This window comes from Emydura macquarii, unplaced genomic scaffold (assembly GCF_026122565.2).
Source record: "Emydura macquarii macquarii isolate MOO-44397 ecotype Brisbane River unplaced genomic scaffold, CSIRO-AGI_Emac_v2 contig_2699, whole genome shotgun sequence".
NCBI lineage: Eukaryota > Metazoa > Chordata > Testudines > Chelidae > Emydura > Emydura macquarii.
This window is the reverse complement of record NW_027132836.1, coordinates 2923756-2940255: the sequence shown is the minus strand read 5'-3', so window position 1 is coordinate 2940255 and position 16500 is coordinate 2923756. Positions and strand designations below refer to the sequence as shown.

Genomic DNA, 16500 nt, shown 5'->3' with positions numbered 1-16500 from the left:
CCACCCTGCTCAGCTGGAGGGAGAGCACATGGGGTGGGCAGGGACTCCTCAGAGCCCCCCCCCCCAGCATGGTCTGTGCCTGCTGCTCACTCTGTAGCAGAGAGGTCGTGCGGGCTAGTGGTTGAGCACGACCCTGCTGGGTTCCCGTGGGCCTTGGGTAAGCCACGTCCCTGGGCCTCAGCGGCTGCCGTGGCAGATAACATCCAGAGCAGGGGGTCCTGTCCCTGGCAGCCAGAGGGGATGCTGGGCTGCCCCCCCGGCAGTTACCTGCCAGCCAGTCAGGCACATGGCCTGGCCCAGGGAGCAGGGCTCAGGACAGGCGGCTCTTTTGGAAAGGACTCAGAGCTGGCAGGGTGGTTGGCACTGTGCTGGAATCCCGAGGGGCAACGGGCCCCCCACCATGCTAACGCCCCCACACTGGGGTAGGAGAATGCAGCCATTTATTGCCGAGGGACGGGTACAGCAGCCGGGGGCTGGGACCCACAGGCCCTATCCAGCCCCACACAAATCCTGGGGCTCTAGCAGGCCTGCCCCAGCCAGCGGGGGGGGGGAGCGGAGTGCCAGGGCTTGTGGGCACCTCACCCCCCCCGAGAGCCAGGCTGACTCTCACACACATGCCCAGCGCGGTGGCCAGGCCTCCCTGAAGGCTGGTTGGGGTGCAGCGGGGACTCAGGACTCCTGGGTTCCCTTGTGAAGCGTAGTTAATCCTGGTCTGCCCCACCCCTGGGGCCGGGGGTTAGTGGGTGCCATTCTCTGGGGATCGACTGGGCCCCCTGCCCCAACCCTCAGCCTCCTTCAAGGAACCCACCCCCCTCTAGCGTCCCGGCTCTGACCTGAACGGCCCATGCCAGGGGCACCCACTCCTGCATTACTGACCTGCAGCGCAGCGCCCACGGGAGAGGGCACAGCTGGGCAGGAGGCCGGCAGGGCAGAGACAGGAGAGTTCTCGCTCCGCACCGGAGAAGAGGGAAGCCCAGGGCCCGCCGGGGGCAGAGCCCAGGGAGAAGCCAGCGCTAAGCCCTGCTCTGCCAACTCTCCTCCACCCGGCTCTTCCTACCCAGGGCCAGCGCCTCATTCAGCTGGCACAGGGGCACACGCACCAGGCTGGGCCCGGCCTGGCCTGGAGCACAGGGAAGGGAGTGGGGCAGAGAAAACACTCACTGGAGCCGGGCCAGAGCAAACTGCTCTCCCTTGAGAGGTGAGAGGGCCCAGACATGGCTGTGGGGCTAGCACAGGTGTTTCCAGATAGCCATCTGGGCTACAGCCCGGGTCCCCCAGGCCAATGAATTTCAGGGGGCCCGGGGCAGAGGAGGGCCGGGCCCACCTGCAGGCCTCACGCTCGCACGCCCCACCTAGTGCAAGTGAGGAAGGTTTGCCTCGGACGTCTGGGCTCTGCTGAGCGACCCCGGACCCCCAGCTCTCTGACCCTGCTAGCCACCCCCGCCTGCCAGGGGCAGGAGGCTTCCCCCAGGCCTGGCTCCCCACACGTCGGGCGGATTACAATTACAGCAAGGGGGGGCGGGGGGGTCGGCCTTCTGCGGCAGGCCGCGGAGCCAACCCATCCCCGCCACTCCTAGCTGGGTCCGTGTCCCAGCGCCGCTCCTCTGCACCCCCTGCCATGCGCCGGGGCGGGCCTGGCCCACGCGGGGCGCCCTCCCCGCCGCTCCGGCTCCACCGCAAGAAACACGGCTCCGAGCTCCCCCCCCCCTTTGGGGTTTTGCTTTAATCCTTTAAATAAGGCTGGGTCCGATGGTGGCCGGCGCCCAGCCCGCCCAGGGGGCCGTGGCACGGGGGCCGCTAGGCCGTGCCGTTGGTGAATTTGCAGAGTTTGTTCTCCAGGTCAGAGATGCGCTTCTCCTGCGCCTGCACGGTCTGTCGCAGGGATCTGATCTCCTCCAGCAGCTCCTCCAGGGTCAGCCGCTGCCAGGGGAGGAGCAGGGACATGAGTCAGAGGTGGGGCCGCCGGGGAGGGCCCGGTCCTTCCCTCCCACCCCCTGCCAGTTACCACGGTCCCTGTCCTGATCTGCTAGTGTGCCCCTGGTTCGGGCAGCTCAACGCCTTCGGAACAGCAACAGCGGAGTTCAAGGGACCCCAGGGAGCCGCTGGCCTTGCCCCCCTGGCTCCAGCCGAGAGGGGTCAGAAAGGAGTGACCCCGGGAAAGGCTCTCCCACAGCCCCCGCTGGGCTGGGCTGGGCAGGCACCAGGGGACCTGCCTGCGGCCCTGGGGAGTCTGATGGGGCGGGGGGGGACCCGGGCACTCACCGAGGAATTGGCGTCACAGGTGGAGTGGCTGCGGCGCGGCCCCACGGGCGGCTTGTTGTCCAGGATGTTCTTCCTGGTGACCTTGAGCTCGCGGTTCTTGACGGGCACGTAGCCGTCCCGCAGCGAGATGAGGAGAGGCTCCGCGTCCTTCCCCGCCAGCCACTCATCCGCCTCCAGGGCCGGCTCGGGGCCGGGCGTGTCGGGGTACAGGTCGTCCTGGAACAGGTCCGACTGCGGGGAGCACGGGGGACTGTGAGGGGCCACGGCACGGAGCACCCAGGTCGTGAGCTGCCCCTCCAGTGCCCCCCAGCCCAGCGCCCCCCAGCCCAGCGCCCTGCCCACCCCTCCCCTCTGTGCCCTCCAGCCCAGCAGCCTGTCTACCCCACCCTCCTGCCCCACAGCCCAGCGCCCCATCTAACCTGCTCACCTCCCCCAGCCCCGGGCTCCAGGAGCCCCATGTCCTGGGAGCCCCGGCCACCAGGGCGAGCGGGCCGGGGCCAGGGGGTTCCCACGGGGACTCACCTTCCGCGGCACCGTCATGACGATGGGTTCACACTTCCGCTCGTGCAGCTTGAAGAACCTGGATAAACGGCACGTGGTTCTGGGCCTGGCCTGGTGACCCCCCAACCGTTCCCTGGCTCAGACCCCACTCCCTTGAAACGGGCTGCCCTCCCCCCTCCAGAGCTCCCCAAGGCCCATCCCCCTCCTCTATGGCAGGGACCCCCCCAGCAGGGACCCTTCCCCCAGGGACCCGGCGGGCTGGCGCACCCCTAGGGCACTATGAACTGGGCATGGAGACCTCCCCAGGGCTGAGAACTGAAAGGGGTGACGGCCCACAGGAGCTGCCGTGGGCCCAAGAAGTGCCTGTGTGGGGGAGACCTGCTGGCTCGTGGGACAGCAGCTGCAGGAGGAGTCTGGGCCCCTGGGCAGCCCTACATGGCATGGGTGCGCAGAGCTCCACGCCACGTGCCCAGAGCCAGCCGCACCGGCCTGCCCCCGGCCCCCACCTGGCAATCTCGCACTTGCTGACGTCCAGGCCACGCTTGGGCATGAAGCCCATGCCGCGCTGCGGCTCCTTGCTGCTGTAGGTGTTCAGGTAGTGCACGTAGGGCGCCTCGGCCGTGATCTCGAAGTAGCGGATGCTGCTGTCACCCTGTGGGTGGAGAAGGGGTGGGCACAGCCAGGGCTCAGCGCTCGGAGAGGAGGGGCCCCAACGGGCAGGGAGGCCAACCTGCTCTCCGCAGCCCGCGGGGAGGAAAAGGGACCCGCTGGAACCAGGGAGGGGTGATGCCCTGCGTGCTGGTAAGGTGCCGGGTGCGGGATCTGCCCAGGGTCGTGAGTTCCCACCCTCATCCCTTGGCTGCTCAGGGCGCCGGGTGCGGGATCTGGCCAGGACACAGGCTTGGCACAGTGTTACCTTTCCGCACAGGTAGACAATGCTGGAGTCGGGGTCGTAGAAGGGGAGCAGCACCCCATTGCTGGTGTCCATCTCCTGCAGCGCGATCGGCTCCTCAAAGTTCTTCTGCGGGGAGGATGGAGAGCAGATGAGAGAGGGCAGGGTGGCCCAAGCCAGTTAGACACACACACACACGTTAGTCACGCAGTCCCAGGGCCGGCTGCCCCCATCAGGCCCCAAGCAGGAGACAGTTCTGGCTCTTGGGGGCTGGCCCGGTTCTCTCTTGATCTCCTGCCAGACATGAACGAGGGCGGCCATGGGGCCAGCTCGCTCTGCCCTCCCTGTCTCTGCTATTCACCCTCCGGCCCCTCGGCCAGGACCATCCCTGCCCCACAGAGCTGTGTCATAGAATCATAGAAGATGAGGGTTGGAAGGGCCCTCAGGAGGTATCTAGTCCAACCCCCTGCTCAAAGCAGGACTAACCTCAGCTAAACCATCCCAGCCAGGGCTTTGTCAAGCCTCAGCTTAAAAACCTATAAAGATGGAGATTCCACCACCTCCCTAGGTAACCCATTCCAGTGCTTCACCACCCGCCTAGTGAAAAACTTTTTCCTAATGTCCAACCTAGACCTCCCCAACTGCAACTTGAGACCGTTGCTCCTTGTTCTGTCATCTGCCACCACCGAGAACAGCCTAGCCCCATCCTCCCTGGAACCCCCTTTCAGGTAGTTAAAGGCTGCTATCAAATCCCCCCTCATTCTTCTCTTTTGCAGACTAAATAAGCCCAGTTCCCTCAGCCTCTCCTCATAAGTCTTGTGCTCCAGCCCCCTCATCATTTTTGTTGCCCTCCGCTGGACTTTCTCCAACTTGTCCACATCCTTGTTGTAGTGGGGGGCCCAAAACTGGACACAATATTCCAAATGCGGCCTCACCAATGCCGAATAAAGGGGAATAATCACCTCCCTCTATCTGCTGGCAATGCTCCTACTAATGCAGCCCAATATGCTATTAGCCTTCTTGACAACCAGGGCACACTGCTGACTCACATCCAGCTTCTTATCCACTGTAACCCCCAGGTCTTTTTCTGCCAGTCCCGATGCCCCTGCTCCCCACCAGCAGCAGAGGCAGCCCAGGGAGTGGGGGTTGCCCAGGCTGGCTGTGAGCATCCCCAGCACCTCACTGGACAGGCCCTGCCCTCCCTCCCGTGGCCCAGAGACCCCCCACCCCTCAGCCTGACCCAGCTGTCTGCCCACCGGCCCCCCGCACCACGCCAGAATCTTGCCCCCGCACTCCCAGGGTGCACTGCAGCCTTAGCCCCCCCACCTCTTCATGCAGATTCACATCACTCCAAGCCCTGGGAACTTGGCACCACCCCCAGGGCAGCCCCTCCCCCACTGTGCCCATGACTCGGGGGGGCCGGGCCCTGCTCCTCCCTCCTGCCACACGCCCCAAGGCAGGGGGTCTGGGCTTCACATGGTCGCAGGGTTTGTGTGGGGCCCCCACCCCACAGCTCTGACCCCGGCTCTTCCACAGAGCTGGGCCTACCCCGGTCAGAGGCCCATGCCAGCCGCTGAAACCAATACGCAGGGATGGCCCGAGTGGAACTGGGGGAGCCAGCCCTTCCCCCACAGGAACCCCGCTCTGCTGCCCCGAAGGACCTCGTAGGCTGTGGGGCTCGCAGGGTTAACGATTAGCCCCTGCACCCCACAAAGAACCGGCCTCGTGCCCAGCCCAGCGAGGCTAGCTGACGTGGCTGGCGGGGTGTGGGCACCGCCCGGGGCAGCAGGGCAGGGTGGGCTGATGATACCCAAGTTCCCGCGGGCAAGCACTCCATGCGCAGTGTTACCGGGTCCCACAAGCCCAGCTCCCGCTGGCTCATACGGGTAAAGCCCGTGGTAAAGATGTGTCCTTCCCGCGTGAAGATGGCCCGCATGGGCCTCATTCCTTCGTGGGGCGCAAACCTCTCCTGGGGAAGACAGGTAGCGCGTTACCGGGGCTGTGGGGAGGGGGGAGCTCCGCCAGCCTTGGAACCGCGGCCCGGCCCGGCCCCCGGTTCCAAGGCCCCAGAGCGCGGGCAGCAAGAGAGCTGCGCACGGCACACGGCGCACGAGGGCCCATGCCCAGAGAGACCAGAGACAGGCTGCGGTGCAGGGGCGATCCCAGAGCAGACGCTCCAGTGTCCCGCGGGGAAAGGCACGATACCCCAGCCACTGGGGACGCTGCAGCGGAGATGGGACAGGAGTTGGCTCAGGTCCCAGAAATAGGACCCAGGAGTCCTGAGTTGGAGCACCCCTCCTCTGAGAGACCCCACTCCTCTCCCAGCACTGGGGACCAACGCCAGGATCCCTGGCTCCCAGCCCCCCGCTCTCATTCTAGCCGTCCCGCGCAGCGCAGCGTCAGGGGCTGCCTCTGCTGCACCGGGCCTGTTTGAAGGGGGCCGAAGGCCCGGCCTGGGGCACAGTTTCTAAGGCAGTGGGAGAGCCCCTCAGGGGAGCTCGGTGCCTTTCCCGTTCACACCAGCCAAGGCCTCTCTGTGTCGATGGGTCCCAGGCGCCGTGCCGAACTGTCTGCACCCGGCGACGGGCCAGCGCAAACACAGACACGCGGTGGCCCTGCCCAGCTCCCCGCCCCGCCAGGCACGCGAGACAAGAGCCGCTGGCGAGGGCCGGGGCGCGCCGCAATCGCCTTCTCATACCCGGTCCCAGAGCGCCAGCTGCCGCTCACTCATCTTGCTGAAGCCCGTGGTGAAGATCTTCCCATCAGCCATGAAGATGGCTCTGATGGGGCGGACGCCTTCGTGCGGCTTGACTTTCTCCTGGCAACCGGCGGTTAGAGGGTTAAAGCCAAAACACAAACACACATGCAAGCCGTTAGTCCCGGGTCAGCCGCGCCCCGGGGCCCAGATGGAGCAGATACGGAGCAAGCCCCAGCCATGAGCAGGGCAGCAGGTCTAGGCTCTATTCCCCACACAGGGGCACAGCCGGGTGAGCTTCCCCACCCTGGTGCTGCTCCCGGGGACGAGGGGTCTCCATGCCCCACCTCTGGGCCGAGCCTGCCAGTGAGGGGCCGTTGGCTCTGTGGGAATCTATCCTGCCCCCTACCAGCCATCAGCCAGTCCAAGAGAGGCCCTCTGCCCCAGAGCTCCAGGCCAGAGCAGTGCCGGGACGCGATCATGCAGCGCTCCTGACGCGCAGGGTTGCAGGCAGGCACAGCCGGGCGTTAGCACTCTCAGCACTGAGGGAGGGAGCCGGGGCGGAGGCGTGGAGCCAGGCTGTGAAAGGGCAGCCAGGGCTCTGGCTGGCACAGGGGGTAACCGCATGGCACGGCCAGGCTCCCTGGGGACAGGGGCACTGAGGGCATCCAGGGGCAATGGTGGCGGCTCGGAGACTCGCCCAGCACCTCACCGTTCCCGGGTTTGGAGACGCGGCGAGAGCCGCCCGGCCCCAGCTCCCACGAGGCTTCTCAGTTACAAGGGGGTGAAGGCCCCAGCTTCCAGCAGGGCCCCATTCCCTTGCGCTCCAGGGCACGGTATTGCTAATAGCCGCAGCGTCCCAAGTGCCACGCTCCATGCTCGCCGCCCCGGCGCCAGGGCGCCCGTCAGCGGCGCCGGAGGCTGCTCGGCAGACGGGGGGGCCGGGGGACTCACCGCCAGCACCCGCCGCTGGCGGGGGTCGATGACGCGCACGTGCTTGTCCTTGCAGGTGGTGACGAGCAGGCTGCCGTTGCGGTTCCAGCCCACGTTGTAGATGAGGTCCCCGTGCATGTCGCCCAGCGTCAGCAGCATCTCGCCCGTGCCCACGTTCCACAGGATCAGCAGGTTGTCGCCGCCTGGGGACGGGTGGGAGGGGGCGTCACGGGGCGGCTCCGGCCCGGCGCGCGGCCGAGGGACGGAGGGAGCCCCTGGCCCGGGGCCTTACCTGCACTGAGCAGCACGTTGCGAGCTGTGGGGTGCCACGTGATGATGCCCACCCTCTTGGAGTGCCCCTCCAGCGTGACGATGGGCTCCGTGAGGTTCCGCGTGGGCACGTAGTCGGGGATCTGCCAGACCTGGGCGGGCAGGGAGAGCGAGCGGCGGTGAGGAGAGTGACATGCTGCCCTCTCTTGGGCCAGGGGCTGGATTCTGGCCCTTCCCAGCCTGTCGTGTCTGAGAAGCTGGCATGGTCTGCACAGCACATGGGGGTCTCCCCTTCGTTGCTGCCCCCCGGGAGCTACAGGCTGCACTGGGAAGGCTTCCTCTGTCCCCCCACGGCCACCGGCTAGAGAGAAGGGGAAGCCACAGGCCCCCTGGATCCAGCCTCCTGTGTGGCTATTCTTAGATGCTGAGTCGCGCCCCCGGCCCTGGGAGGGGGGGGGGCCCTGAGCGCTGAGTCACCTGCACGTGGCACCGGGCTAAAAATAGCACCCCGGCTTCCAGGGATTTCAGAAGGAAGACGGCTGTGCTGGAGCACTGCCCCTGTGCAGCCACCTGCCCCCCAGCAGCACCCGAACCCAGCCTTGTCATCCCCCCAGAGCAGCCCAACCCCTCCTCTGCCTCCCCCCGCCCACGCTCACCATGCCCACTGGGCTCCCTCCCGCCAAGCCCAAGCCACCTGCCCCCCGGGAGGCCCTGAGCTCAGATCCCAGCCAGGCCCAGCCCCGCCCGCCCCCGGGAACGCCTCATGCCCCCAGCCCAGCCCGCAGGCCCCCCCATACCATGACCGTGGTGTCCTCGGAGGCGCTGGCGATGACGTTGTCGTTGTGAGGGCACCAGTCGATGTCCAGCACTGGCGCCGTGTGCCCAGTCACCATGGGGTAGTTTTTATCCACGCGCCCTGTCTGCAACACACGGGCACGGCGGTGAGCAGGGGCCAGCCGGCAGCACCCCGGGCCTCCTGCCTCCCGCCGGCGCTCCATTGCGCCTTCTGCCCCACCCGCAAGTGGCACTGAGATGTCCGGCCCCACAACTGCAGGTACCAGGGGCCACGTCCATGGGCAGCCAACCTGGGGCAGATTTGGGCAAGCAGGGGCAGAGGGAGCCGACGGCGGCTGGGCAGAGCACTGCCTCCTCTCCTAGCCCAGCGACCAGCTGTGCTGGCCCTTCTTGCCCATGCCATGGGCCCAGGGCCCGGCCTGCAGCTGGAGGAGCTCCGGGGGGGTTCTCTGGTGGGGAGCAGGCTCCGGCTGGGCAGAGGTTCCCCCTCCAGGACAGGAAGCTGAGACTGGGCGACTCCAATTCCCCCAGGGACGGAGCTGGGGGTGTCTCAGCACAGACCCCAGTGGGACTAGCATCTTTGGCACTAACCGGCCCCCTTCCTCGGTATGTCCTCAGCAGAGGGGCCAGGGCCTGGATGGGCCACGGAGCCCAAGTCTCCCTCTGCCCCGGGGCCAGGCAGAGCATGAGGATGGCTCATCCTGCTGTAGCCGAGCACCCCTCTGGCTCCCTGCCCAGCACCCGTTGGCTTTAGAGTGTCGGACGTAGACCCTGGCCGTAGCTCCCTGGGGAGCAGCTAGCGGGTGGTGTGGGTGCTGAGCAGGGACTGCATTGGGTGGCAGGACTCCTGGGTTCCCTCCTCAGGGACTGGGCAGAGCGTGGGGAGATGGCGGCTGAGGGCATGAGGATGCTCCCCGTTCTCCGTGGCGGGCGGGGTCTGGTCCCAGGCCAGCCTCTCCCCAGTGCCAGTCTCTCCCTCCAGCGCCCTCTTCCCTGGCAGGGGCCGGGCCGGGCGAGGGCATGCAGGCAGGGGAGCGACACACTGCAGAGTCCAAGTCGCTGCGGCCCAGGGAGAGCGAATGGATCCTGGCCTGACTCTGCTCTGACGCTGCATGACCCAGTTTCCCGGCCTGCCAGCCAGCCAGCCACACTGCACTTGGGGTCCATGGTCAGTGATGACACCTGCTGGGTGGGGGGCCCGGGATCCTACCGGGCCCTTCCCCAATGTCTCCTATACACTCTCTGACCCCCGATTCCCTTGCCCCGGCCCTGAGCCCAGGCAGGCAGGGGACACCCAGCTCCCACAGCACCAAGTCAGATGTGTCACTCAGAACCAGCTCCCATCTCCTTCTACCCACAGAGCTCAGAGCACTGCATGAAGCAGCATCACCCCTGCTGCGCAGAGGGGAAACTGAGGCACGGGGCAGGGGACGGGTCTTGCCCAAGGCCTTGCAGTGAGTCAGTAGCAGAGCTAGGAATGGAACCCAGGAGTCCTGGCGGACTGTGCCCAGCAGGCCATGCCACCGCCCATGGAATGTCGCTACTCAGGACTCCGCCACTGACTCGCCGGGTGACCCTGGGCCAGTCCTGTCCCCTCGCTGGGCCTTAGGGGGGAGCCCCCACAACTAGCATCTGACCCCCCTGCCCCCTTTCTCTGTCCCTTCTCTGCTCTCCCACCCCAGCCCCGCACACGCCAGGGCCCCGCTGGCCAGCTGGAAACTTGAGCTGCGGAAAAAGTGACCCCCGTCGTTTCCTGCCGTCACCTTGATTGTTCCCAGTATGAGTCAGATGTTATTGTGAGCACAGCCTCCCCGTGCTGGGCAACTGCTCCGGTCCGTCTCTGCTCGGAGCCTGCCTGGCCGCGGGCAGCCCAGCGGGGCCGGGGGGGGGGGGGGGGGGGGAGGATCTATGTCCAGGTCAAGACTTCTGGGCACTGGTCAGTGGAATCCGCCATGCCCAGAAAGGGTTGGTGAGGACAGGCAGCGGCAGGGAACGAGCAGAGGGGACAGGCAAGGGGCGCCAGAGGCAGGTAGATGGGGCAGTGCTGGGGGCCAGACAGGATGGAGTGGCTAGAGCAGAGGAAAAGGGCCACTTCACCAGAGGAGCTGAGAGCAGCTTGTAGCCCGGGGAGGTGGACAATGATCCTAGCAGAGTGAAACATCCCAGAACTGCTGGGACAGACGCCCGGCCAGGGCCCGCCCGGCCCCACGCTCAGGGCAGTGCAGGATCAGGCCCCTGTCTATAGCCCCACTGCTTAGCCCGCTGCCCGTTCTCAGCAGTGGGTCCATGGGTGCTGGGGACCATGGCACCGACAGGCCCTGCTGCAGTCTGGCTGCCTCCAGCCATCACTCGAGGGCGAGCGGGAGCCAGGGGAAGCCTGAATCCCTGCCCCACCCTCTCTGCTCCTCCTGCCTCTCAGCCAGGCTTCCGGCCTGCTCCCCCGGGCCCCCCAGGAGGAAGGCGGCACAGGATGCCCCTCCCCGGCAGATCCTGGCCAGGGGATGGCTCCGAGAGCCCTGGAGCTGCCTAGCCCTGCGCGGGGAGGACAGCGTGCCCTAGGCACCTTGCGCCTCCTGTCGGGGCCGGTCACGCACACCCCTCTCCGCGGACGCAGCCGCTGCCGCAAAACAAGCCGATTCTCAGGCCCATGATTCCCTTCCTGAGCAGCCCCTGGCGCTGCGTGCCAGACGCCCAGCCCTCCTGCCGCTGCCCGCTCACACCCAGGGCCAGGGCCGCATGCCCCACCGGGGCCAGTCACTCCAATCAGGGGCTTTGGAAGGGCTGGCTGGGAAAGGGCCTGGCGCCCTGGGAGGGGGCCTGCAGGCTCCTGCCTGCTCGGTCTCCAGCCCTCAAGAGCTGCCCCACGCGCTGACTGTGGGGAGGCGGAGGCTCCCTCGCTAACAGGAGCTGCCCTCAGCCTGCCGTTTCGCCTGGCCAGGCCGCTAACTGGGAGCTCATGCTAGAGAAGGGGGATGGTAGAATCCACCCACGCCCTGCGCAGAGCAAACCCCCAGAGCTGGGCGCAATTGCGGGCCCCCAAGCACAGCACCTCAACCCAGCGCCACCCCGGAGCCCGGGGCGGGCACCAGGGCTGGCCACCCCCCCCTAGCAGCCGACAGGGCAGCTGAGAGGGGCCAGCGGGATGGGAGGTGGGCTCTGTTCTCCTGGCCGTGGCCCTGCAGCCCTGACACAGGGCCCAGGCCCCACAGATGCTGACTGCACCCCTTTTTCTGAGCCTGCCCAGCTCCTAGCCCAGCCAGCTGCCCCTGCCCCAGAAGCAGGCCCGTGATGGGAATTCAGACCAACCCAGCCCCGTTTCCATGGCGACCGGCTAGGAGTCCCGGAGACTGCAACAAAGGCCTGGCAGCTGCTCCCGCCTGCCAGCTGTGGGGGGAGAAAGGGGCTGGCAGATGCCCCCCAATAGCACAAAGGCCACCCCAGCACCTGCCCCCGGCCAGACCGGTTGGACTCGTACCCTGCCGAGCCCAGCTGCCAACGCACGGGCCGGGGGAACTCACCGCTCCCTTCTCCTCCCCTGCACTGCCCTTTGGGGACCCGGCTACCCAGCCCAGCCCCTCCGAGATCAGGCTGGGCAAGCGGCAGGTACCCTGCACGCTGGGTACCACCCTGCCCTGGGAGGCTGGCCTGCAGGGGCAGCACCAAGCCAGGCCCACCTGCTCCGGAGAGTTGGCCTCCGCCGGGCCAGCTGATTGGGGACATGCTGCTCCGGCTCGGCTCGGCTCGGCCAGCCAGGGGCCACCCCCAGGTGCAGCCCACCTCCACGGCGCACCCCGCCACTGTCCCTCGGGGCTGCTGCGCCCCTGCCCTCCCCGTGCGTCACGCAGCACCAAGCCGTCTGCGCCAGCACCTGCCAGGCTCCAACCAGACACTGGCGCAGGAGGCAGGGCGCAGGCGAGCGTCAGCACACCTGGGGTTTACCCACCTCTGCAGCCCCAGCCCCCCACGTCCCCCCCGGCCTGGCCAAGCCAGCGACTCACCTTGGCCAGGGGCAGCACCATGAAGGCCCCTCCACCGCCGGACTCCACGATGATGGCCAGGAACTTGGGGTTGACAGCACAGAAGGCGCTGTCCCACGTCACCTTCGACACGCGGATGTCCTCGTACATCTGGTCAGCCTTCACCGGCTGTCCAAAGACGTGCCGGAACTTACTCTGCCGCACAACCCTGCGGCTCATGGCTGTGAGGGAGATGGGGGGGGGTCAGCGAGGGAGGAGGTCCCCAGTACCTCAGCTCGGTCCCCTCCCTGCCTGGCCTTCCCAGCCACCCGCCTGCCCCTCGCCGCCCTGCCCGCTGGCCTCTCCTCCTGGACCCCAGGCATGGCAGGGAGAGGGGTGCTCGGAGTAGAGCCCCCTGGAAACACTGCCACCAAACATGGGCTGGACACGATTCAGCTGCGGTCAGGCCCCGAGCCTGCTCAGGGTCCCGCTGAGCTGGGCACGGAGCAGCGTGATGGGCAGTCCCTGCCCCGCAGAGCTCGGCGTGCGCAGAGCCCCAGACTCAGTGACTGGCAGGGAATGGACCCAGTTCCCTCAGTGCCCGAGCAGTTAACCCTACCCAGAAGGGGGGGACCTGCCTGACAGGCCTGGGGGAGGCATCTCCCATCCCCCACTGGAGCATCTCCAACGTTGGCTTCTCCGGACAGGAAAGGGCCTGGCCTCCCCCCATCGCCAGCAGCGCCAGGCCCAGCCTTGCCCAGGCCACACGTGAGAACACTCCTAGCGCCCAGCTGTCCCTGGCCCACGGCGCTTGGCGAGGTGAGGCCAGTGACAGGGCAGCCACGGGATCCAGGTCCTCGTGCAAATCTGCTGCCCGAGGTGGATGGGTCGGGCACGGTTAATGCTCTTGGCTCCTCTCTGCGGGGCCTGGGCTCCAATCTGTGCCAGGAGGGGCTGTCTGTCAGCCTCAGGACCATCACCGACGATTCGGCATAATGTGCAGGAGAGACACCGGGCTGGGACGGAGGGGGCTGTGGGTTGGGAGTAAGGGGCGCTGACAGAGCTATGCGGGGAGCCAAGGGCTGGGCTAGCAGCGGATTCAGTTGGATCAGGGATTTCTCCTCACTTCCTGTCCCAAGCTGCAGCAGCATTGCTGCGTAGGCATAAACAGCTGCCACGTCAGCCTTCAGAGGTGGCTGCATGTGCATGGTGGGCAGAGGGGTTTCCCACCCCTGAGGGTCTGGGTCTGGAGATCTACGGCTCTGGGATGGGACCCGGGGTCGACAGCAACACCTCTCGGCCCCATGGGACCTTCCACCGCCAGGGTAGAACTCGGCCGTGCAGGAACCAGAGCGTGTTTGGGGCCGGTCCCGGACCGTGCAACAAACTCCCCCAGGAACTGGGGGCCACCCCAAACCTGCCCACCTCCCGCTGCGTGTGCCAGGCGCCCTGCTCCCACCGGCCTTTCTCTGGCACAAACCCAGAGCAGCCTGGCCGTACGGGGACGGGATGAACTGGCCACGCTGCTGCTCGCCCAGCTCTCTCCCTGGGGAGCAGGACAGAAAGACGGACGCACACGCTGTGGCTGGACGGCGGGTGGGACCGGCCATGCAGAGAGCAGGGCAGAGGGCAGCTGGGATCTGCAGCAGCCTGGGGCTACAGAGGTCACTGCCCATGCGGGGGCAAGCTGGGCTGGAAGCGCTAGCTTCCCTTGATGCCCAGCTACAGCCTGGCAGCAGATAGCTTCCCCTGGCAGGGCTGTGGGGAGCAGTTCCCTCGAGCCCAAGTTCTCTTGGGGGTGGGATGAGGCGAAGCAGCCAAGCCTGGCAAATCTCCCCCTCCCCACCCCAAGCTTTGTACCAGCTTCTGACCCCGGCAGGTCCTGTTGGCTTTGGCTACCTGGCAGTCACACCTGGTGCCCGCCTGTACCAGGTGCTGTATGAACACAGCACAGACAGCTTGGGTCGGTTTTACATCCACCTGCCCCTCTGAACTCTGCTTCCCCTGGGGGCTGGTGTTCTCCCCCCAGGCTCATCCGTGCAGCAGGCCGCCCCCTTGGACTACGGGCAGCCGTGGAATTGGACACTGCTCTCAGCCCCTGCCCTGTCACACCTCGCTGGGACTCCCCGTCCCCCCCTTTCCGCGCAGAGGAATAAAGCTCCCAGAGACGCTGAGCCACGCTAGAGCAGACAAACAACACTCCGCCTCCTGGGTTAGCACCAGCGCACTGCCCCGCTTCACAGACGGGGAAACCGAGGCACGGAGCAGGACGTGACTTGCCCAAGGTCACCCAGCAGGCCAGTGGCAGAGCCGGGAATTACACCCAGGTCTCCTGAGTCCCGGTCCAGTCCTGGAGTCGGGAACACACACAGGCAACACATTGCACTTCCGCAGCAACTCCTCAGCGGGTGGCTCTCCCGGACTCCCTCCGTCAGGCCCAGTGCGCTCCCTGCTCCCTCCCCCTGGCTCACTGCAGCTCATTCATTCCCCTGTCCGCAGGGGGGTAAGAGGGACATGCAGGACCTGGGAAATGAGCCCGTCTTTCCCCCAGGCTCAGCCTTTGCCCCCTGCCCTAGGCCGAAAGGGACCTCCTCCGACAGGAGGCTGGGGCGGCAGAGTTGGCAGGGCTGGGCAGCAACCCCCCAGTCAGGGTGCTCCGCTCTGCCCCACCAGTGCAGCCTGCGGGGCGCTGGGCTCACCCCAGACTCTCCGCCCAGCCTACGAGGTGCCCAGCTACGGGCGAGGCAGAGCAGACACGGCTCGGGAAGTGGCAGGGTCACAGCCCCGGACACCCGCCCGCTGGCCTGGGCGTCTCAGAGAGGCCTGCGCCCCGGGCACCCAGCACCACCCACCCAGCACCTCTGGCGTGCGTCCCCGGGGCTTGGCCTGGCACTGGTGGGGCCTGGCAGGAGATGCCCTTGGCAGGGTCCCCGTGTGGGGGGCAGCACCAGGGAGTGTTTTCCAGGCCCCCGAATCAGTCCCAATGGCAAATCTGCACCTGCCCCTGGAAGGTGCCTGGCTTGTTCCCACGCCCCACGGGGGCCCGGGGCCAGCCGCTCCCCTCCCCCCACGGGGGCCCGGGGCCAGCCGCTCCCCTCCCCCGGGGCCAGCCCGTGACACAGCGGCCGGGCCCCGCCGCAGCTAAAGAAGGCGAGGCGGGCTGCGGCGGGGGGACGAGCCCGAGGTCACTTTCCTAATATAGCCACATCTGCGCCGGGCCGGCCGGGCCTGCGGGCGGGGGTCCTTGGGCGGCGCGCACCAGAACCCGCCGGGCCGAGCCGAGCCGAGCCGAGCCGGGCCGGGCCGGACCGGACCGAACCGAACCAGGATCCCCCCACCCCCCCGCTCGGCGCTGCTGGGATGCAGGCTGGCATCGTCCCCCCCCCCGGCCGGGCAGCAGCTACCCAGCCCCATCGCGCCGGGCCGGGCCGGGCCGCGCTCACCTGGGCCGGGCGAGCTCCGTGCTCGGCTCGGCTCGGCTCGGCTCGGCTCCGCTCCGCTCCGCGCTGCCCAGCCCGCCGGGGCGGCCGGCGAGTCGCGCTCGGGCTCGGTCGGAAATGGACGAAGCGCTTCGTGCGGCGGAGTCGGAGTCGGACTGGCCCTGGCCCGGCCCGGCCCGGCCCGCGGCAGCTGCTGCCCCCCCACGTGCGGCGCGGCCGGGCTGGGAGCCGGCGGGCAACAGCTGCGGGGCGGGGCGGGGCTGGCACCGGCTGCTGCCCGGCCCCCTGGGCGTGCCCCGCCCCCAACCCCCGGGACCCCACCCCCGGGTCCCCCCCCACAGCCACGGGGCCGCCCCCCTACCGGACCGCAGCCAACACCCCAGGGAAAGGGCTGCTCCCCCTTCAGCCGAGCCCCCCTCCAGGACCCCCCACCACCCTGCCAACACCTCCCCCCACAGACCCTTGCCAGCCCCACCACAGCCCCAGGCAGAGGCACAGTGGGACCCCCCCCCGCACCCCCGAGGACGCAGCCTCAGCCCCGAGGGTGGGGGGAGCAGAGGGGGCCAGGGTGGGGAGTCTTTTGTAACTGGGGGACCCCTGCCCGGCTGGGGGCCGCTCGGAGGGTTTGGGTGTCACCTAAAAAACCAGTCAGACAAACCCAGGAGCAAACAGCTGCTTCCCAGACCTGCCCCCCCCCGCTAGTGTGAGCGGGGCCAGCCATGGGGGGCCAGGAGCACCTCATTATCCAGCCAGCTG

General features: G+C 67.7%; 1 protein-coding gene across 3 annotated transcripts; it reads right to left on the bottom strand.

Annotated features, from left to right (window-relative positions):
* Positions 1–875: 875 nt before the first annotated feature.
* Positions 876–15962, bottom strand: CORO6 (coronin 6). 3 transcript variants are annotated; one of them, XM_067565888.1, is made up of 12 exons: positions 15748–15962; positions 12347–12546; positions 8351–8473; positions 7576–7705; positions 7305–7486; positions 6354–6473; positions 5505–5624; positions 3680–3784; positions 3270–3415; positions 2785–2842; positions 2263–2493; positions 876–1920 (listed from the first exon to the last, which is right to left on the bottom strand). In XM_067565888.1, the coding sequence occupies exons 2-12, from the start codon at positions 12542–12544 to the stop codon at positions 1798–1800; spliced, it is 1536 nt and encodes a 511-aa protein (XP_067421989.1). In that variant the 5' UTR covers positions 12545–12546; positions 15748–15962; the 3' UTR covers positions 876–1797. The 3 variants fall into 3 exon arrangements, with proteins under 3 accessions (XP_067421989.1, XP_067421991.1, XP_067421990.1); XM_067565890.1 differs by lacking the exon at positions 6354–6473 and having other exon boundaries at positions 15748–15961; XM_067565889.1 differs by lacking the exon at positions 5505–5624 and having other exon boundaries at positions 15748–15960.
* Positions 15963–16500: the final 538 nt, after the last annotated feature.

Excerpts from the sequence above, each read along its gene's own strand:
- CORO6 (XM_067565888.1), bottom strand. The coding sequence starts at position 12,544 with ATGAGCCGCAGGGTTGTGCGGCAGAGTAAGTTCCGGCACGTCTTTGGA. Across the intron at positions 6,474-7,304 it reads GCCAGCGGCGGGTGCTGGCG|GAGAAAGTCAAGCCGCACGA; the intron begins GTGAGTCCCCCG and ends GCCGGTTGCCAG. Across the intron at positions 1,921-2,262 it reads CCTGTGACGCCAATTCCTCG|CGGCTGACCCTGGAGGAGCT; the intron begins GTGAGTGCCCGG and ends CTCCCCTGGCAG.